Here is a 23,533-nt window from a genome sequence, read left to right on the forward strand (position 1 = left end):
TTCTTGAATAATAAACACAAATAATGAAAAGTTTTTTGATCAGCTGTTTTAGCACACTTGAAATTTGGCCAATCTGAATGTCAACGTCAACAATGCTTGTTCGGAAGTTTAGGTTAGAAGTTCTATCCTACTCTGAAAATCGAATTTGAATAGTTTATAATATATATCTTATCTGTATTTTATTCATCCAAATAAAATGATAGTATCTCATTGCAGAATACCTATTCAATTCTAGAAGCATAAACTGATTCCGTTTCATAAACCATTTTGTAAACACGTTCACATCAAATCAGAATCAGCTGATTTCAAGGTTATTTTACAGCCCTAGGGCCGTAAAACTTTTACCGGCCTGGTCAGAAAACAATCATTTTCGGCCTCCATATGACGCACGAAAACCAGCTCATTACATCCAAGTGGGGCGAAAAAATCTTTTCTGCACTCCAGATTTGCAACATGGCAACACAAAATAGTTGGTGGGTTAAATGGAGGATTAGTGCACGAAAACAAAAATTAAGTTGGTAACAATGACTGTGGTTAGATTTAGATGAGAATCATTTCAATGGCTACCCTACATTTATGATAAAATCCCAATCTAGAAATCCAAAACAAGAATAATGTTCATCTAAATCATAATTAAATAATCATCATTTACGAATTCTCATCATTTAATAATAAATAATAGTTATTTTCTATTGATAATAATTATCAATAATAATAATTATTATTTCAACTGCAAGAAATGAGAAAAGTAGCAAATATACATTATAAAATTCGAATTTTGAGGTTAAATGATTACCGTTCGATATTCATATAAATAGAAATAATAAAAAACATAACAATACTACAATAAATATTCACTGTTGTCTATGTTATTTTTATAAATATTTCTCAGTTTACATTGAGCATTTTTCTCGGTAATTTGAGCAAAAGTCTAAATTTCTGAATCGTGTTTCAGTAATTTTTAGCTGGATGAAACAAACTTAGGTACGATTCTTCCCGCTAGGTCGCGCGCTTGTCGGTTCAGCCATCTTGTTGTGTTCAGCCATTTTGCAGCTCGGTTCAGCCAACAAGCTGCTGGCGTGTATGTTAAATGTGAATTTTTTTGTTCTATCTGTATTTTTTCTGATTCTTGAATGAATAAAAATGAGAATTTTGGCTGAGAATTTTCAACTTCAATTGGATTATTAATTTTTAAATGAATTAAGATTGTTATTAATAACAGCATCACACACACACATTTGATGGATTTCAGCCATCATTTTACCCATAATTATTCATTTTTCATATTCAATGGTAACTGTAGGAAAAGTTTAATGTGAAATACGTGAGCAAAGTTCCTCTGCTGCACTCAAGAAGCCATTCCGCCCTCGCCTAAGGCTCGGGCGTAAACGTTTCTTTCGGTGCAGCAGACTGTCACTTTGCGCACTAGTTGCACAAATAACTATTCCAATGATAAAATAATAAATTTCCATAACTGAGATTTGATATCTTGTCAACCAATATTATATTTCTACATAGTTAGAAATATAACGATCTGGCAGAGTTGCGGAGCTAGAAAAGGATAGCGCAATCTGTTTTGGCTTTGTGGAATGATTGACAAGGATAGATACACCAATGTTATCAAATACTGCCATTATAACGTTGATCTCAGTATAGGCTTGTGCGTGGGTAATTAATGATACCAATGATAATGAGAGATAGAGTGGACCTACAGCTTTAGGCCGGCTCCGAACCACCGTATAGTTCAGGGTTTAGAACCATCATTTAGTTGTTAATTATTCAATCAGTTGGTAAATTATTATTAACTTGAATTATCCAAGTTATTCCAAATCAAGCAAATCTAAATATAAAGAAAATAAAAATCTCAGTACCCTTTTTTTTAAAATATTTTATCACAACATGTATTAAGGTATATTCTCTGATTAATTTTAGGATATGAAAACTAATCAATTGGACTGAGTCATTGTCAATATTGTAGAACCGTACAGTGTAGAATTCTGGGTACTGAGATTTTTATTTTCTTTATATTTATATTACAAGTAGCCCTATACAGGAAAGAGACACGCAAATCTAATTTTGACTTGAGGCTTCCATAAAAGTTATTATGTGTTTTCGAAAATAATTCAGTTGCCAATTAGGTATTTAAACTAAACGACTTGCTTTGTTTAAAAAATATTATATCTATTATTGACATATTAGAAAAATTTAGGTTTTAAATTTTAAGTCATAATATTATCATCTACATCAAGAACAACACCGATTCATATTTACATTACAAATACATTACAATATACAATATTTGAACTAAACTTCATATACTATGTAATATAATACTTACATACGTATATTTTAATAGTATATGTAGTTTAGTTCAAATATTGTATATTGTAATGTATTTGTAATGTAAATAAGAATCGGTGTTGTTCTTGATGTAGATGATAATATTTTGACCTTACTGATATCGTAATTTTGTTCTTGTGAAACTGAAGATACTAGAGCTGTTTCATTGTAACAAACCCATTTGACTTGTCCGAATAATTTTAAGCAAATGTGAATTCAACCTCTACATAGATAGTATGATGAATATTTTCTATGTCAAACAGTCATTCTAAATGAGGATGAAATTGCGAGGTAAGCGTGTAGTACAGTGATTGATTAATCGCAATTATTTTTGTCATTCTCATATTCTTGCAAAAATTTGCACAAGTTGATCATTTGTTTCACAACAACGTTATTATTCGATCACATATTTGCTGCTCCAGAATTTTTTATTTTTTTCACTTTTTATAGTATTCATTTCTCAGTATATTAGAAGCATGTAAATAATATGATTTTATCTTTAGTTGTATGCATTCATTTCATTTGAACCTCAGTAAAAAACCCACCTCTATTAGCTAACTAATATTGTATGTGTAAAAATTAGTTGTAGACCCACCTCACTCAGCCACTAACTGCAGTTACTAGAACAGTTTTATTGCAACAAACCTAGCTTGACTTGGCTTGATTCAAATGATTTATAAGAAAAATGGGATGATTTATTACTCTGTGATCAATCAATTAGTTCCAGAAATAATGACTTTCCAGAAATAATAATGAACACTACATGAAAAGAGAACTTTTTATATATTATACATCAAACATGAACAATGATGTCTAAAATTTGTCGTCATTATTATCGAAAAAGAGTGGAATTTTTGAAAAAAATCAAAATTTTTTTGTTGTATAGTTTTTGATTCAGCCTACTTACCTATCTCAGTAGTTCTAATATTGTGACTTAGTACTTGCAAAATAAAATATTTCCTACATCTTAACATCTAAAAATCAGTCGTTAGGTCATGTCAGAGGCCCTGAAATTGATTAGTTGCGACCTCAAAACTCTGACACCAGACCTGAGCCAGTCAGGTCACTCGATATTTTATTATTATTAACGAGTGATCTCAGATATGGATTACTTTATTCAAGGGATCGCAGATCGCTCTCTGCGTGGCTGAGCTACGTCCTGATACAGCCTTCTACAGCAACTCATGGCAGCTTGCCCGATTACATTTCACTTAGTAGTTATAATAATGCTCGGTATTATTAAAAAATTATTCAGTCTAAATGTTGATATGATTCATTAAGTATTAATCTCACTTATTCACGATATTATTTTTATCGCAAGAACATGTGTGTTTGTTATACACATGAATAGAGAAATATTAATCTTGAAAGGTTCTTTGTTCCATGCTTTTACTTTCCTTGCCCTATTACCATAGGTAAGGAAAGTATTGCTTTCCGAAAAAAATTAAGGTACCCTAATTTCATGTTTTCTATACGTTTCAAGGTCCCCTGAGTTCAAAAAAGTGGTTTTTGGGTATTGGTCTGTATGTGTGTGTTGTGTGTGTGTGTATGAGTGTATGTGCGTCTGTGTACACGATATCTCATCTCCCAATTAACGGAATGACTTGAAATTTGGAACTTAAGGTCCTTCCCCTATAAGTATCCGACACGAACAATTTCGATCAAATTCGATTCAAGATGGCGGCTAAAATAGCGAAAATGTTGTCAAAAACAGGGTTTTTCGCGATTTTCTCGAAAACGGCTTCAACGATTTTGATTAAAATCATACCAAAAGAGTCATCGATAAGCTCTATCAACTGCCACAAATCCCATATCTGTAAAAATTCCAGGAGCTCCGCCCCATCTAAGCAAAGTTTGATTTTAGATTCTCAATTATCAGGCTTCAGATACAATTTAAACAAAAAATTTCAAGTGGAAAAGATTGAGAATGAGAATCTCTACAATTAATGTTCAGTAACATTTTCACCTAAAATTGAAAATAAGCTCGAAATTCGAGAAAATAAGATTATCCAATTGCAATCTGTTGGCAACTACTTGGAAGTTACTTGGAAGATAGATTCCAAATTTTAACAATAAATAACAATAAAAGTATAGAGAAACTGTCATCTTACGGCCTGCCCCAGGGAACTGTTCTTTCACCAATATTTTTCATTCTTTATGTAAATGATTTGCTGAATATTAAGCTAAAGAATGGGAGAATTTCATCTTTTGCTGATGATTCAGTGATTATATTTTCAGAAAATAATTGGAATGATACTTTCATTGTTGCAGAGCAAGATATGAAAATTGTGAAGAACTGGATGGACTCTAATGCTTTGAGTTTAAATGTAGAAAAAACCAATTACATAGCTTTTTCAGCAAATAGAGAGGGTAAACCTAATAATCAATATAAGTTAAAAATCCATTCAAACTGTTCTTCAATAAATCAACCAAACATTAATAGATGTTCCTGCCCTGTTATTAATAGGAAATCAAACCTCAAATATCTTGGTATATGGATCGATGAGTGTCTCAAATGGGACATCCATGTTAACTTCCTATGTAAGAGACTAAAATACCTATCTTATAAATTTTATAAATTGAAAAATGTGCTATCTTTCTCAGAATGCAAACAGGTATATACGGCACTAGTAGAATCCCTAATGCGATATGGTTTAATAGTTTGGGGTGGGACTTTCGATACCCATATTAAAAACCTTTTTCTAATACAAAAATTCATCATAAAGACAATTTTAAAGAAACCTAGAACTTATGATAGTAAGATTTTGTTCAGTGAATTTGATGTTAAAACTATACGACAGTTATATCTTAGTTGCATAACAAATTACAGTTTCAAATACGAGCATAATTTCCCTCTAGCCGATGACATAATTATAATCTTAGACCTAATACAATAAGAAAATATGAAATATATAACACCAACTCAGCTCTTCTTAGAAGGCAACTTTACTACATTAGCAGTAAATTCATAAATATACTAGAAAGTGAATTCCCACTTAATAATTTCCGAAATAATAAACACAGAAAAAGAGCCATAGAGGCATGGCTAAACTTGAATTATTTCCAATCGTTGACTTTTATACAATAATCAACTTCATATTATAAATTATATTTTCGAACACTTCATACGCTAGATTCAAGTTTATATATTACATCCCTGATTAAGCTGATTCACGACTCACACTGGCGCACAAGGAATCTTCCTTTTGCCGGTGTTTTTGCCTCACCTACTGTACTTATGCATGTGATCATAAATTGAATCTTCATTTTAAAACTATTGTTTGTAATGTAAAGGATATCATTTCGTTATTATATCCAATTAAATAAATGTATGTATCTTGATTTAAGTGCAGTAGCATATACTTATATTTATTTTTTGTAAAGCTTTTTTGTATTTTGTTTTTGGCAAATAAATTCATTCATTCATTCAACTGTTGATTCTATTAAATCATTCACTATGAAGAGATAGCAGACCTCGTGTGTCTCCAGCGTTATTGCCCAGTCACCAGCTGGCTCAAATCTTTGAATAGTAGACTGGAGATGTGCACTAGCGTCAGGTGATCAATTTTCATAACGGCAAGGAAAGTTGTGTGAGTGCGCCACACCAGATTTTTTGATTATGCTCATTTAGTTGAAATGTGTTTTGTTACACACAAATGGAGAAACATTAATCTTGAAAGGTTCTCTGTTTCATGCTTATCGATCGTATGCCTCATTATTATCTATTATTTTATTAATAATTTATTTTTCTCTATTATTCCCCTAATTATTTGTTTTGTAATATTTGCAGTCAGTAAACTCGACAGGGGAAGTGAACTGGTCCCGCCAGGAGTCGGAGGTGATAGGCGAGTTGGTGCAACTCTACCCGCAGCTGTTTATGGTGGACGAGGAGGAGATCGCCAGGGAGAGACGCATGGCGGAGGTGTTGGAGCGCTATCACCAGAGCAGCTCCCAGCAACAGCCGCAGGTGATGGCCCCGGCTGGAGATCTGCGCATTTGGATACATATCGGCAGCAAGGACTCTACCAACTGTGTGCAAGTCACCGTGAGTTTCCTCTGGGTTTCTATTAAGCTAGCTTACCCGGCGACCTTCGTACCGCCAAAAAGTCAATGTATCTCATGTCACACTTGACTTTACTTGGTGAATCCATGAAATTTATCTGACAATCGATATTTTTATTTACATCTCAATACGGACTTCCTATGTGCTTAGTAATGCAGCATTTATTATTCCGACAACATATTCTTCTCAATCAATTGGTAGTAATATCTATCAGTTAAGTGTTGAATTAAAAAAAATAGGTTAAATCATTGTTTCAAAGATGAATTTTATGTTTTCATTAAACGATTCATTGTACGATTTATAACAGGGTGACGTGTTTATTACAGCTGGTAACTTTAAATGCTAAATCATATCCTATACTATTAAACGAGCAATTTCTGTTTATATGTTTACATATTTAGATGTTTATATGTTTGCATTTCACCGGATCTCGAAAACGGCTCTAACGATTGTCACGAAATAAAGAACATAATATAATATAAAAACTATAATATAATTGACCGAGCGAAGTGAGGTCTAAGATTCAAGTCGACGGTTTGGCATTTCTCTTAATGTTTGAATGTTTATATGTTGCGCATTTACGACGAAACGCGGTAATAGATTTTCATGAAATTTGACAGGTATGTTCCTTTTTAATTTGCGCGTCACGTATGTTCAAGGTTTTTGGAAATTTTGCATTCCAAGGATAATATAAAAGGAAAAAGGAGCCTCCTTCATACGCCAATATTAGAGTAAAAATCAGACTATAGAATTATTCATCATAAATCAGCTGACAAGTGATTACACAGATGTATGGAGAAGCCAGTCTATTGGTGTATTTCCATTAGGTCTATAGTTTCAATCAGGTACTTTTGGATGAGAATATTGCGTGAGGTCTACTGTTCACAGAGCTACTAGTATAATAAATGTATATGTAAAACAGAACTAGGGATTATAGTAGGTAGGTGGTAGATTCACTCATCTCTTACCATCATCATCATCATCATCATCATCATTATCATCATTCTTCCTACTACCCACGCAAAAGCATGGAGTTATGTGGGCTTTTTACTCTCAGTAAAAATTCTGATTATACCGTACTTATTTCAATCTAACAATGTAAACGCAGATGGCAAAAGACATTTTCGTTCGAATCTGGCAGACATGTAATAGTATGATGTACGAGTAGGCTATATTATTAAATTGCTTAAATTAAGGTATGAGCAAACTAAAATTTTCGTAATATTTCAAAATATTAGCGGAACACAAGTAGGTAAAGCATAGAAAAAAAGATAGCATAAGAAGATATTCCATGGTATAGGTCGTTTATTGTTCCATCAACGTTAGTAGACAGTTGACTATAATACTACCCGTTCAAAAACATCAAACATCTTGAAAATGTATCTTTCCATCAACGTTGTAGACCGTTGCAGTCAGACCTGATAACAACGCTCACACTCACATTCCGGGACGACACGTCACGGTACGATAGGACAGAAAGCTTTATGTTTATTTAGGATTTTTTTAGACATTTTAAATTTATAGATTATTTATTATTTTTTGAGAAAACATAACAACTGGTCATTGTTACTTACTGAACGCGAGGTCTACTGTTCACAGAACTACTAGTTTATTGAATGAGCGAAGTCAGTTCCTACTGATGACTAAAGCCTCTAGTAGTTGTCGGTTGTTGATTGTTCGACAATTAATTCCATCAATCAACCTCAAGTTTTCAACACTTAGGCCCGGTTGCACAACAGCCGGTTAAATTTTAACCGTGATTAATTCCACGCGAACCAATCAGAGAAGCCGTCTCTTCAAAAACGCCTTCTCTGATTGGTTCTCGTGAAATTAATCACGGTTAAAATTTAACCGGCTGTTGTGCAACCGGGCCTTATTCTTTGAACCACCATACTGATCAAGTTTCTTGGCAGACATTGATACTGATACTGGTATGTGGGAATCCAAATTTATTCTTCAAACTTCACTTCTTAACCTTCACATTTTATACCTTTCAGGCTGGCCACAAATAGTAGGACATGCATGATTAACATTATCGTCATCATCATCATGCATGTTTTGTCATCAGCGAGAGGCGTCCAATATAAAATAAACAACCTATAACAATAAATAAAACAATGGAAAATTACGAATTATATATATATATAAATAGATTGAAAACACTTAAAAACTTACATTAGAAATGGGGGAAAATTTTCGGAGACTGTGTCTCCTTTCTCAACCGAGCACAGACTGCAGTTTTTATACCTTTCAGGCTGGCCACAAATAGTAGGACATGCATGATAAACATTATCGTCATCATCATCATGCATGTTTTGTCATCAGCGAGAGTTAAAATAATAAACATCATCATCAATATAAAATAAACAACCTATAACAATAAATACTGCAGTCTGTGCTCGGTTGAGAAAGGAGACTCAGTCTCTGAAAATTTCCCCCCATTTCTAATGTAAGTTTTTAAGTGTTTTCAATCTATTTATATCGTGTCTCCTGTTTTAATTTATATTACAAACTTTAAAGTGTCTTCTGTTATGTGCTTTTTATATATATATATATATATTATATATATATATATATATATATATATATAATATATATATATATATATATATATTAAATCCCATTGTCTAAAAACAATGAGCAATTTTTTCCCAATATAATAATGGATTAAATATTGATAAGATAGGTAGTTCTCACCAGGACTACTACTTCTAGCAACTAACTTGAAATTGACAAAAAACTAAAATAGTAATAAATAAATGAATTATCATGTAGGCTATTACAATATACACATTCACACCATCAACACTGCTCTGCTTTTGACATTTTCACTCCACAACACTACACAACTCGAAGGGTTTGGTCCGCTTCAATCTGCGCAGCATATGTATGTTGTCAAGTAGCTGAGCGACTTCTTCATTTTCATGCCGTTGGATCCTGTCTGCATGCTTGCGTGCGAAGCGCCCAATCTCTGTTGCAACGAACTCCACCTCCAGGTCTCTGTGAATGTCGGCGTTTCGGCTGAATCTTGAAGCATAGAAGATGTTCCTCAAAACTTTGTTCTGGAATCGTTGGATTACATCGACGTTGCTCTTGCTGGCACAGCCCCAGAGTTGGATTCCATACATCCATATGGGTTTCAGGATTTGCTTGTAGATGAGGATCTTGTTGTGGGTTGAAAGAGCAGAATTTCGGCCTATCAACCAGTATATTTTTCTATATCTGATACCTAGTTCTTCTCTCTTCTTCTTCACGTGTGCTTTCCAACGCAACCTTGCATCCAGAGTCATGCCTAGGTATTTGGCCTCATTAGCAAACGGAACAGGTTTCCCATTGATGGCTAGGGGAATTTGCTCACATTTTCTGTTTGTGAAGTACGAATTATAATAATACAAAAATAATTCAACCTCAAATACAGCAGCAAAGTGAAAAAAATGAAGAAAAACTTAACATCAACAAATTTTGCTCGATGCGTTCAGCTGTGACGACACGGCTGTGCATCATGCATGTTCTATCGTTAGTGGCCAACCTTAAGGTGCGTACAGACTTTCGCTCTGCTCCGCAACCGAACGTCACTCCAGCAGAGCGATTGATGATCGACCGGGGAGCAACAGTGGTTCGACCGGGGAACGCGAGAAGATCTAACATCTTCCATAACGTTCATGATGGGTGCGTGGGCGGTGCGACTGTGGTTCGATGCTGGTACGAGGGCGGTACGAGGGAGGAGCGTGCTCGGTGCTGGTTGGAAGCGCGAATATGTGTACGCAGCTTTAGACACGCCTTCGCTCGCTATGCTCGCTCACTAGTGTCTTAACTCTACATCTTACTCGAGATAGACCCTCATAAACTCTTGTATAGCCCCCCTGTGGGTTGGGGGAGCTTTGAGTCGATCATCGTACTCAAGAATGAGTAGGAAAACCAGAATTAATTTATTTACATTTAACAATACACACATCAAATACATGATTAGAAAAGGATCAACAGGCCTAGCCCAAAATTGCTCCCTTTCCGAATTTTGATAGTAGTAAGCCAATGTCTAAAAGATAGGTTATGTTGCTTCACTTTGAATCAAATTCCAAGTCCAGAAATATACATACCATAATTTAGAATTTAAATAGATTCACCCACAGTATCCATGCTTGTCGTAGGAGGCGACTAAAATGGACCTCCAGAAGTTGCCTTGACATCAGTGATGGGTGAAAAACCAGGCACAAAAGTGGGTCAAGAAGCTGAGTCAATGGTGGCCGGGCGCCCTAGAGGCAACTACCTCAGCGGAAGGACCTACAAAGAAGGCCAGGAGTGGAACTCACATAGGTCACGAGGACTAATCAATCTGAAGAGACTGCCAAGCATATCACACTGGATTGCGACAAAGATTGCAACTAGGTGATGAATGGGATGTTAGTATAGGGGAAAACTCCTGGTTCTTGCAAACTATCAAGAGTCACCTTTCTTCTACGTAAACTTAAACTATCAGTCAGCCCTGGAGTTTTGATGATGGCATACTACGGTCTCTTCCATTCACATTTAAATTATGGTCTCCGTTTATGGGGCAACTGCTCTTCTGCCAGCAGAGTGTTTCTATGGCAGAAAAAAGCCATAAGATGCATTGCAGGACTCAAATTCAACGAGTCATGTAGAGATGCTTTCAAGAAACTTAGCGTCCCAACCCTTGCTAGTATGTATATTTATGTAAATCTAATTTACATGAAGGAAAATGAAGATAACTTTATGAAACAGCAAGAAAATCATGATCACAACACAAGAAATAAATTTGACTTGATAAAACCTTCTATAAGGCTGCACAAGACTTATAAAAGCCATAAATACCAGCAGGTTATTCTTTTCAATAAACTTCCCTTAACATTTAGAAGTCTTCCAAGCAGCAAATTCAAGAGAATAGTAAAAGAACTGCTGAGACGTAACGCATTCTATACAATAGAGGAATATCTCGATAGTCAAATATTGCAATGTTAAATTTACACATGTTAACTTTAAAATGAGAATGAACTACTCACCTTGTTTTGCCTGCTTGTACGGAATAACTTATTGTCGCGACTAATTTAAGACATTTTCTCATGGCATGACTGTACCTATTATAGCCTATTTATTTTTTATTTTGTAGTTTTTAACTTGACACGATCCATATATATTATGTTATATTTGTTGATCAATAAACAATTCTATTCTATTCTATTCTAAAGGACACAGGTATTGGTTTGCCTAACTAACATACTATTTGGGAACACAATAAGCTTTGGTTGGCGTGTGGGGTTCTTTGAACCTTTGGATCCTTGAATCCGTCCCTTCAAAAACAATAAATAATGAACAAACTCTTGTATAAACTACTATTGAAGAATATAATCAAATGAAGAATTTGAAATGTGATTTATTATAGGCCTAAATAATGTAAGCTCATATTAAGCTTGAAATCTCAGTGGCCTTAAGGGAAATCAAGATGGTTCCTCGTGATTGAACCATCTTAACTTAAATCATACTTCATTTAAACCATTTTAAATTATTATTATTGGATAACTTGCACACATCCACCATAGCCCATGTGAATAATATTTTTTCTCAGTGTTTTTGTCACTTATTCAAAAATGTTTGTATCATTGAAGAGGAAATAGACTAGTAGTTCTGTGAACAGTAGACCTCACGTAGTATTCTCATCCACAAGTACCAGATGTCAACTGTTTTAAATGTTAACAAACACAGTTCACGTTTGAATTTGTATTCCATATGGTATAATTGATCCAGTTCCGTGATGATCTTCCTATCTGATGAAAATTAATTTATTAGAATCAAAAATTTTATAATTTCTCCAGCATTATTTTTATTCACCTATTAAATTAGTTTTTTCGAATGTGAGAATATTGATACTGATGGGCACGCATAATAATACCATGACTGCAAAACAAAATATTGAAACCAAAGACCTTAAAGCTGCGATTAGACCAAATTTATTAAAAAAATGTTAATAACTCAATCCTTTTAGATTTTATTTGATTGAACATAACTTATCATACACATGATGAACATATGTGTTAGCCAACTTCCGTTCAATCTAATAGAATCTATAAGGATTAAGTTATAACCATTTTGTTAATAACTTTGGTGTAAACCCAGCTTAAAGATGCATACCTCTTTAATGTCTTTGATTAAAACTATTGACCTTATACAAATACAGTAATATACTGGCTTCTCTACACATCTGTGTAATCACTTGTCAGCTGATTTATGATGAATAATTCCATAGTCTGATTTTTTACTCTAATATTGGCGTATGAAGGAGGCTCCTTTTACTTTTATATTATCCTTGAAATGCAAAATTTCCAAAAACCTTGTATATTCGTCGACGCGCAATTTAAAAAGGAACATACCTGTCAAATTTCATGAAAATCTATTACCGCGTTTCGCCGTAAATGCGCAACATATAAACATTCAAACATTAAGAGAAATGCCAAACCGTCGACTTGAATCTTAGACCTCACTTCGTTCGGTCAATGAAGATGAATTAAAAATTTGAATAAAAAAATACACAAGGATTGCCGTATTAATTCATCTACCAATTTATTTATTTCGCCAAAATACAAGATACATGAGACAAATGTAAATTATAATAAATCTTCTAAGTGTTAGTTCGTAAAGAGAACAGTACAAAGTGAAATAATACTGGAAAAAACATGAAAAAACAACAAGAAGACAATATAAACGATAATAAAAAGTAGCCTACTAATAGTAATTCTAATAAATAATATAATGATACAGAAAAACATGAAGTAATTCCGCTTTGAATGTTTTCACATCAATGATGTTTGTTACAAAAATAAGTAAATAATATAAAATGAATTTGATAATTATTTAGGTGAACCCCTTGCGCTTATCAGGCGACATCTGTGCGGCGCTGAGTGACAAGACGCCGCACCCACCGCACCGACTGTGCTTGGTTGAGACAGTTCTGGACGGCGCCCTCACGCGCCCGCTGCACCACTCGGAGCGAGTGCTGGAGTCTGTGCTCAGGTGGAGCTACTGGGACGACGCAGACTGCAAGAACAACTGTCTTGTGTTGGCTGAGAACACGCTTTTCGAGGAGGTTATGCCGCTGGTGAGTTGTCTTTTTTTATACTTTATTTATTTATTCTTTTTTACAATGAAGCACAGATTGGGAGAGAAAAACTATGAATACCTTGTACTATTTCTCTCCCAAATTAAGGTAAGCTCGTTTCCGAGCTCGGGATTTAGCTAAGTTCCAGACTTTAAACAGCTGGAGTCAGAAAATTAGCTTTCCAAAACGGGGCGTGGCGTAGTCGCAGTTTTTATTTTCTCATTTCTATAATTGGAAACGTTTTTCCTTGACAAAATTAAACATTTCTAAATAATTCAAAATAGCTGAAACATTACACTATTTTCTCTTTATTTTATTTTGTGTTTAATTTTCTAGTTTTTTTTTGAAATTTAATTCAAACGTGACTTTGACAATGACTACCACTACGCCCCGTTCAGGAAAGCCAATTTTCTTACTCCAGCTGTTTAATGTCTAGAACTTAGCCAAATCCCGAGCTCGGAAATCGGCCCGAAAAGTCCAAATAAGGTTATGTCTTCTAGATTTCCACAAAATTTTCTGTCCAAAAATATTTATACAAACCATTTTTTCGAACTTGGATGTTGTAAATACCAGATAATGATTTATAACACTCAGTTATTTTAAAAATAGAGAATATTCACTTATTAGAGAAATTTTCTAACTCGAACCGAAAAACAAACTTACTCCTAAAAGTACAGCTTGTCTCTTATTGTTGTAGACTCCTATCTACAACTAACGTATGGTTGTTTGTAATATACAGACTGTAGGGTCGTCATTTGTTCGATTTTTTGCACAATTGTGAACGCTTTGTCATTCAGTAATCATTATTTATTTATTTATTTATTTAGAGGTGGATACAATAACAAATCATATAAATATGATTGGGAAGGAACAACAGGCTTGGCCCAAAACTATTCCATTCCCAAATTTTGATTACATGTCCAAAAAATAGGTTATGTTTGTTCTGTAAGAAGTTCAAGGTCAACTTTCGTCCAAAAATAAATATGAGATGCAAATTTTAAATTTTTATCATGAATCATTTTAGTCATTGTAAAGGCCGTCATATACCTAGCGTCTTGTAACTAGAGATACGTCTTGAGCTGCGTACACATATACGCGCTTCCAACCCGCACCGAGCACGGTCCGCCCTCGTACCGCCCTCGTTCCCCCATCGTACCGCAGTCGCTCCGCCCCCGCACTGCAGTCGCACTCATCATGAACGTTACAGAAGATGTTAGATCTTCTCGCGTTCCCCGGTCGAACCACTGTTGCTCCCCGGTCGATCATCAATCGCTCTGCTGGAGTGACGTTCGGTTGCGGAGCAGAGCGAAAGTCTGTACGCACCTTTGGGAAGACGGAGCCGTCCTATCTCCGGATTTTTGTTTTGCAAATTGATTTCAATTTATTGTGTGATCGCATAACTCTTGTTGACATCATTTTTCTTGATTTTCAGGCTAAACAAGCTGTTCCAAAAAGTGGAGAGCTGAAGTTTGCTGATCTGAAATCGAAATCTTTCAAGTCATACGTCTTTGAATTCAGTCAGGCTAAGCTCTCTTACTACAAAGACAAGTCTGTAAGTATGATTTCCCAGTTTTTTAATTATTTTCAACTATAGTTTTATTAACTATCTTTTTTCAACTTTATATTTTTATTAACTTCAACGATTCCTCTAAATTTTCTTCTATATTGATTAAAGTTTGAGTAAATACAAGGATAAAGCTTTAGACATTCAGAACCCAACATATTATTATATTATGCTTTTTGTTCAGTGTAGGAAATAAAACTTTACCCATCACTTCTCCGGAATGTCAATTCCTATTATTTATTATAAATACTGATATTTCATGCCTAGTCAATGAACATGTCTAGTAGGCTACATATTTAATATTCTTGCTTGATTCTTAAACATATCACTTTTGTTATTTGTAGTTCGATGTTTAATGGTTTAGTAAAATGATTTGAAATATAACATTTTTCTATTATTTAATCATTTTTTCATGAATAGGGTTCATGCAAGCTTGGTGAGTGGAGGATTGAAGACATTTCGTGGTACCTGGGACATGAGCCTAAACGAAATCCACAAATGAGGTAATTGCAATTTATCAACTTTTCTCCACAAAGAACAATAAGAAAAGGCTCAGTGTGGAGAGAATCAGGCTCAATAATATTATTTTCGCCCCACTTGGATGTAATGAGCTGGTTTTCGTGCGTCATAAGGAGGCCGAAAATGATTGTTTTCCGACCAGGCCGGTAAAATTTTTACGGCCCTAGGGCTGTAAAATAACCTTGAAGTCAGCTGATTCTGATTTGATGTGAACGTGTTTACAAAATAGTTTATGAAACGGAATCAGTTTATGCTTCTAGAATTGAATAAAGTATTTTGCAATAAGATTCTATCATTCTATTTGGATGAATGAAATACAAATTCGATTCAAATTCGATTTTCAGAGTAGGAGAAGACTTCTAACCTCTATTTCCGCAGTCGACGATAACAAGCATTGTTGACATTCAGATTGTCCAAATTTCAAGTGTGCTAAAACAGCTGATCAAAAAACTTTTAATTATTTGTGTTTATTATTCAAGAATCAAAACATTCATAATCATATCATCTTATTGTGCTATTTAAAAGAATAAAAAAGTATAAACTCAACCTCCCACATTAAAACATAATTGAACATAATCTTTTGGGTTATTAAGACATATTGAAATCTACCCAAACCAAACCCAGCTTAAGTACTGCGATTACCATTAAACCTGGTGGATAATTTTGGAACTACTTAAAACTACTAAAAACAAACTATTTTTTCGGACATGTTATTCATTATCAAAATTTGGGAACAGAATAGTGTTGGGCCCTGCCTGTTGTTCTTTCCCGATCATATTATAATATGATTTGTAATTGTATCCACTGAAAATGAAAAAAAATATAAATACTTTGACAATTTCTGATATTCAGATTACCTCAGATTTGCTAGAGCTATGACCTTTCAGTTTTGCTTTTGGAAGTGCCTAATAAACAAAATTATTATCATATATATTATATTGTTTTTTTTTGTGTGGCGAAAAATAGCGTTCGCACCACGGGCAAAAATGTATTTCCGGAAATGTCTCATTTTCGGCCCTAGGTGCGAAAATATACTATTACCTCTGTTATAAATAAAAACCAATCTTCAGATACTGTTATTTGGTGAGATGTGGTATCTATTCATAATAAAAACACTAGGATGTTAGTAATTTTACAATAAATTAGTAATATTTCTGACAACATCCCAGTGTTTTCAAAACCAATCTTATGTAAAATAATTCTTGTTAATTGTTTGTGTGCACTTCTTCACTTCATATTGTGGCAGTTTCACAATTTAGCAACGCTGTAATTTCATCGAATATCGGCCAAGTCTCAACTTATTTCAATTCTTTGATTTTTAATTCAAATTCATGTATAGTCTGTATACAATTATTCACATTATTAGAATATTATAATAGAAATGATATTACAATAGAAATTATCTTTGTTTTTATAATGACTGTAAATTTAATAGTATATTCAACTTAGATTTGAATTCTCAAGTTTTTTCAGCCATTTGTTTGGTCTTATGTATTTCTAATTTAATTTATATTTTGTATTGTATTGAAAAATAGATAACGGGTGCGGCAGTCAATCCCGCATTTTTGAAATTGGTGTAAAAAATAAACGGACGTAGATATCAAAATTATATTCATAAAATATTTTTCTACATTAAAAAGCATTTAAGAAACATTGAAAATAATCACTGTTTGAAAATAACATCAGCAAGATGGCGGCCTTCCCGAGTACGGCATTCGCGCAGGCGATTTGCGAAGCTGTTCATAACATCACGAAGCATAGGCTGAGGAATTCTCTCAATTTCTAGCCGGATTCTTGCCTTCAGTTCACCAACAGTATGAGGTCTTTCTTCGTATACTTTACTTTTTAGGTAACCCCACAAGAAAAAATCACACGCAGTGAGGTCTGGTGAACGGGGCGGGGCGGCCACGGAACCGGGCCATTGCGGGGAATCACTCGGTTTGGAAAAACTCCGTTAAGAACATTCATGCTCACGCGGGCTGTGTGACTTGTTGCTCCATCTTGTTGAAACAATGTTTCTTCATTCACTTCATGTTGCCGAAGCTGAGGAATGAAGAATGTCCTTAACATTGTTGAATAGCGCTCAGCATTCACAGTAACAGATCGCTCTCTTTCGTTTCCAAAAAAATAAGGGCCTATGATACCCGACGAGGACATTGCGCACCAAACTGTTACCTTAGATGAATGGAGAGGTTTTTGATGTAATTTTGCGGGTTCTGGTCACTCCAATACCTAAAGTTCTCAGCCTAAGAATTCCTCAGCCTATGCTTGGTGATGTTATGAACAGCTTCGCAAATCGCCTGCGCTAATGCCGTACTCGAGAAGGCCGCCATCTTGCTGATGTTATTTTCAAACAGTGATTATTTTCAATGTTTCTTAAATGCTTTTTAATGTAGAAAAATATTTTATGAATATAACTTTGATATCTACGTCCGTTTATTTTTTACACCTATTTCAAAAATGCGGGATTGACTGCCGCACCCTATATATGATTTGTTTCAAATAATTTACTGAATAAATAAGAGTATAAGAGAGATTTTTGAGTAATGATTGTAAAATCGAAATCTCCTAGAGATAGACTGAAGAGTTTATGAATAAACATCATTCTCAAATTTGTATTTTGTGTTTTCAGGTGGTCAATAACCTTCGTTAGCAAAAACAATAAGCCTAAAAGGTGAGTGGATACCTTTCATAACAATATTTTAATATTAAATAACTCATCTATTATCAATGCTATTTTCCGTTTCTGATCACAAGCGAATACAACTATATAAACTCTATAGACCTAACATTAAAGTTAGACTTACTCGAAAATTCGTGGTTATGCTTGTAAATTCCATCATAACAAAAATCATTTATTCCATAACTGTATTTAAAAGTATGTATGCATATCAATAAATTATAATTCCATGACTTCAATTCTATAATGTACAATTGCAGAACTTTTAGATATGCCAAACAGGATTACACTCGATACTGTTCCATTTCAGTTAATACAACAGTTCAATAGGTTTTCCAATTCAATTTAATTTTTTACTGTCATTATTATTAAAAAAACTAAATTTATAATGCCACATTATGAACTGAACTATTCACAAATCAAAACAGGAAAACAAACAAATTTTTTGATTTAAAATAGTACTTGAAAATGAACTCTTTGATTTCAGATGCAAAGAAACGCCATTCTTCGGCTGCACAATTGCAGGACCCAGCCGTGAAGAGCAGATGAGGTGGATTGCCGCCATGCTGTTGGGCGAATATCCTCACAGCGACCTCCTGCCCCCTCCCAAGCACGTCAATCTCATGGAGTAGAGAAGATCATCAACCAACATCTCCCAGAAAGTGAAACCGAAACCATGAGAATAGAACAACGACTCTAGGATTAAATTTGGCCTTCAGTAAGCGACTTCGTGAATCAATACAATCTCAAATGAGTGATTCGCGATTATTTGAAGTCAACACAATCTCAAGTGCGTGATTCACGATTATTTAAAGTCAACACAATCTCAAATAAGTGATTCACGATCATTTGAAGTCAACACAATCTCAAATCAGTGATTCGCGATTATTTGAAGTCAACACAATCTCAAGTAAGTGATTCACGATTTTTCAAAGTCAACACAATCTTAAGTGAGTGATTCACGATTCTTTAAAGTCAACACAATCTCAAATCAGTGATTCGCGATTTTTCAAAGTCAACACAATCTCAAGTGAGTGATTGACGATTCTTTAAACTCAACACAATCTCAAATCAGTGATTCGCGATTTTTCAAAGTCAACACAATCTCTAGTGAGTGATTCACGATTCTTTGAAGTCAACACAATCTCAAATCAGTGATTCACGATCATTTGAAGTCAACACAATCTCAAGTGAGTGATTCACGATTATTTGAAGTCAACACAATCTCAAATCAGTGATTCGCGATTATTTGAAGTCAACACAATCTCAAATGAGGGATTCACGATTTTTCAATGTCAACACAATCTCAAGTGAGTGATTCACGATTATTTGATGTCAACACAATCTCAAATCAGTGATTCGCGATTATTTGAAGTCAACACAATCTCAAAACAGTGATTCGCGATTATTTGATGTCAACACAATCTCAAGTGAGTGATTCACGATTCTTTAAAGTCAACACAATCTCAAGTTAGTGATTCACGATTATTTGATGTCAACACAATCTCAAATCAGTGATTCGCGATTATTTGAAGTCAACACAATCTCAAATGAGGGATTCACGATTTTTCAATGTCAACACAATCTCAAGTGAGTGATTCACGATTCTTTAAACTCAACACAATCTCAAATCAGTGATTCGCGATTTTTCAATGTCAACACAATCTCAAATGAGTGATTCACGATTATTTGAAGTCAACACAATCTCAAATGAGTGATTCGCGATTATTTGAAGTCAACACAATCTCAAGTGAGTGATTCACGATTATTTGAAGTCAACACAATCTCAAGTGTTGAGATTGTTTCTTCACGATTCTTTAGTGGAATTCACTTTAAACTTTCAGCATTGATTGAATCGTTAGCATTGATATCATCTATATAGAATGCTGACAGTGACTTAGAAATCGACTCTAGAAATTTCTGTTGTGTAGTAATGCTTGGGAAAATCCTGTTTCTAAACGTTTTAGCTGGATTTCCTCATATCAGTATAAGTGTTAGTTTCTGGTATAGTAGAAATATTATTCTCATAAGCTCCAATGTGATTGATTGATTCATACAATAAGTACATCATCAAAATGATATGGAGAGAAAAAATAAGGTAACCTTGTGCTATTCCTCTCCCAAATTTATTTATTCATTCATTTATTCATTTATCACATTGTGTACAAATACTTAACATGAGGAAAGGCACAACAGGCTCATGCCCAAAACTGTCCCATTTCCAATTTATACTATACTGTCCAAATCAAAATGTTGGTTATGTCATTTTCACTTTTCAAAATACAATTTACGCTCTTCAATACTCAGATTTTGATACTATTAGAGTCTAGAATCAAAAATCTAGAACAGTAACCTAATAATTATTCAAAAAGTCTAAATTTTGAATGAAACTAGAAATAATAAGGTTAATAAACTAGATAAGGTTAAAACTTGGAAGCTCTAAATAAAGGGAGAGATTCAACAAAAATTCTCAAATTGAATATATTCTTCACTGGAATGGAACTGGAAAAAATCTTTTTTTTTTTTACTTCACATTTTACTGTTGTGATGAAGTATCAATGTTTAATTTGAATATTGAATAACTGGTGTGTTGATCGCAGCAGAAAAAGATAAACAACTGAGACAAATAGTCCGAAATAGTTCAAGTCTTGTAGTTGTTCACTTCACAAAATGTTCAGTCCTTAATTATTTTCACAAAGTAGATTTTTGAATTTATATGTTTGAAAACCAAACATAGAAGAAAAATATTTCACGTTATTATCACCAAAATAGGAAATATTCACTTATTAAAGTAAGTGATAGTAAGCAATTGTAGGTATTTCAGTATTGGTGTAACTGGCTTTAAGGGTATTACCTGTTGTTCCTATTCAGCCCTAACTAGCAAGTTTGAATTGCCTCATTAGAACTCATATTATAGGAAGAATATTCTTACATGTCAGTATCAGTGTTCGTATCCGGTATAGTGAAAATATTATTCTCATAGGTTCCAATGTGATATTCCCACTAAACCCGACCGAGCAAGTTTGAATAGTGCCTTAAGGTTGTGCATTAATTTCTTTTTCCTACAATTACCTTGAAAAGTGGCCATTCCTGCACTGATTACAGAACGCAAAGAATCACTTTTCCGCTCTAGTGCGGGAAAAAAATTTTCTGCACTCCAGATTTGCAACATGGCAACAAAAAATAGTTGGTGGGTTATATGGAGGATTAGTGCACGAAAACAAAAATTAATTTGGTAACAATGACTGTGGTTAGATTTAGATAAGAATCATTTCAATGGCTACCCTATGATAAATACCCTATTTGTAATGGCTACATTTATGATAAAATCCCAATCTAGAAATCCAAAACAAGAATAATGTTTATCTAAATCATAATTAAATAATAACTTCTCATTATTTAATAATAAATAATGTTTATTTTCTATTGACAGTAATAATTATTTCAACTCCAAGCAATGAGAAATGTAGCAAACACACATTTTGAAATTTGAATTTTCAGGTTAAATAATTACCGTTCGAAATCCATGTCAATAAAATTAATAAAATAACATTAGAATATACTACAATAAAATATTTTCTGTTGTCTATGTGATTTTATAAATATTTTTTAGTTTACTTATAGTATTCTTCGGTAATTCTAGTTAATCATAATATTCTAAATATCTGAATACTGTTTTTAGCTGGATGAAACGAAGTTAGGTATGATTCTTCCCGCTAGGTCGCGCGCTTGTCGGTTCAGCCATTTTGCAGTCATCACAACCAGCTGTTGGCCTGAATTTTGAATGCAAATTTTTTGTTTTATCTGTATTTTTTCTGATTCTTGAATGAATAAAAATGAGAACATTGGCTGAGAATTTTCAACTTCAATTGGATTATTAATTTTTAAATGAATTAAGGTTGTTATTAATAACAGCACCACACACACGAACATTTGATGGATTTCAGCCATAATTTTATCCATAATTACCCACTTTTCATATTCAATGGTAACTGTAGGAAAAATTTAATGTGAAATACGTGAGCAAAGTTCCTCTGCTGCACTCAAGAAGCCATTTTCAAGTAAACGTTTCTTTTGGTGCAGCAAACTGTCACTTTGTGCACTAGTTGCACAAAAAACTATTTCATTCTTTTTTCTTTTTCTAATCTATTGGACAGGTTCTTAGGACATAATCTACGCAATTGAAATATTTTCATCAGCTTCTGTTAGCTAACAATAGGGCTTCAAAAGTCACTTTTTTGAGGCAGATGGTACATACCCTATAAAAACTACTGGTCAGAAAAATTTGAGAAAAATATGCAAGCCTCCTCTCCAATATAGCAAACATTACGTCAACTTTGTTTTTGAAAATCTGAAAAAAATTTTTATGCATTTTAACCTCCTTTTTCACTTTCAATGTTCGTTCTATAGACTTCAAATTCATAGCAACTTGTAGCGCTGTTCTTGATGAATAAAGTTGATGCTGAAACTTCTTTTATAGACACAATAATAGCCGCTGGTATGTGTACCTTTAAAGCACGGTTTTACGCCTGCTATGCTCGGGCAGCAAGTGAATAGTACAGCTGGAGCGATCTAGCGGAATTTGTTTGTCCCTAAAGCTAAGCGCTTGATTTTAAGAACGGGGTGTCCACGGGGCGGGAAAACCTTGATTTATTCGGGAACTAGCCGTCAGGCTCGCTTCGCTCGCCATATCCGTCTAGCCTGGACCCCTGACTGGATCGTCCAAGAATGAGATCAGCAGGCTCGCTTCGCTCGCCTGCATTTTTCATTTGGACATTTTTATCATATGTTAGGACAATCCAGTCGGGGGTCCAGACTAAACGGCTGGCTAAACGGATATGGCGAGCGAAGCGAGCCTGACTGCTAGTAATATAATATTCCCAGGATTGAAGTAGCAGTGCCCAATCAATTTTTTCGCGATAAATGCATTTAAATCTTCAACTTGGTGCCAACCTAACAAAGTCAACTCAACTTAATGCCAACCTGACAAAATTATTAATTTAGTTGCCAGTTAACAACTGTTTCGAAGAGGTACTCTATCTAGATTATAGTTCTATAGTAACATATGATATGGAAATTTCAATTATAATTAAGAGATTAGGAGAAGAAGAATATACATGCTAAAAACGAACTTTAAACCCTTAAAAACAACCCTTAGAGTTAAAATATTGCCAAAAGATTTCTTAGTGCGCCTCTAAAGGGCCAACTGAACATACCTACCAAATTTGAACGTTTTTGGTCCGGTAGATTTTTAGTTAT

General features: G+C 34.1%; 1 protein-coding gene across 1 annotated transcript in view; it reads left to right on the top strand.

Moving 5' to 3' along the window:
• The window catches only part of LOC111058843, a 62,812-nt gene extending 43,710 nt beyond the window's left edge, over nucleotides 1–19,102 (top strand). Inside the window, exons 8-13 of the mRNA XM_039431733.1 lie at nucleotides 6,131–6,385; nucleotides 13,272–13,511; nucleotides 14,944–15,063; nucleotides 15,496–15,578; nucleotides 18,227–18,268; nucleotides 18,762–19,102. Of these exons, the coding sequence (XP_039287667.1) occupies nucleotides 6,131–6,385; nucleotides 13,272–13,511; nucleotides 14,944–15,063; nucleotides 15,496–15,578; nucleotides 18,227–18,268; nucleotides 18,762–18,906 (885 nt within the window). The 3' untranslated portion in view covers nucleotides 18,907–19,102. The remainder of the gene's footprint in view (nucleotides 1–6,130; nucleotides 6,386–13,271; nucleotides 13,512–14,943; nucleotides 15,064–15,495; nucleotides 15,579–18,226; nucleotides 18,269–18,761) is intronic.
• Nucleotides 19,103–23,533: the final 4,431 nt, after the last annotated feature.

Source organism: Nilaparvata lugens, chromosome 6, assembly GCF_014356525.2.
Source record: "Nilaparvata lugens isolate BPH chromosome 6, ASM1435652v1, whole genome shotgun sequence".
Lineage (NCBI taxonomy): Eukaryota > Metazoa > Arthropoda > Insecta > Hemiptera > Delphacidae > Nilaparvata > Nilaparvata lugens.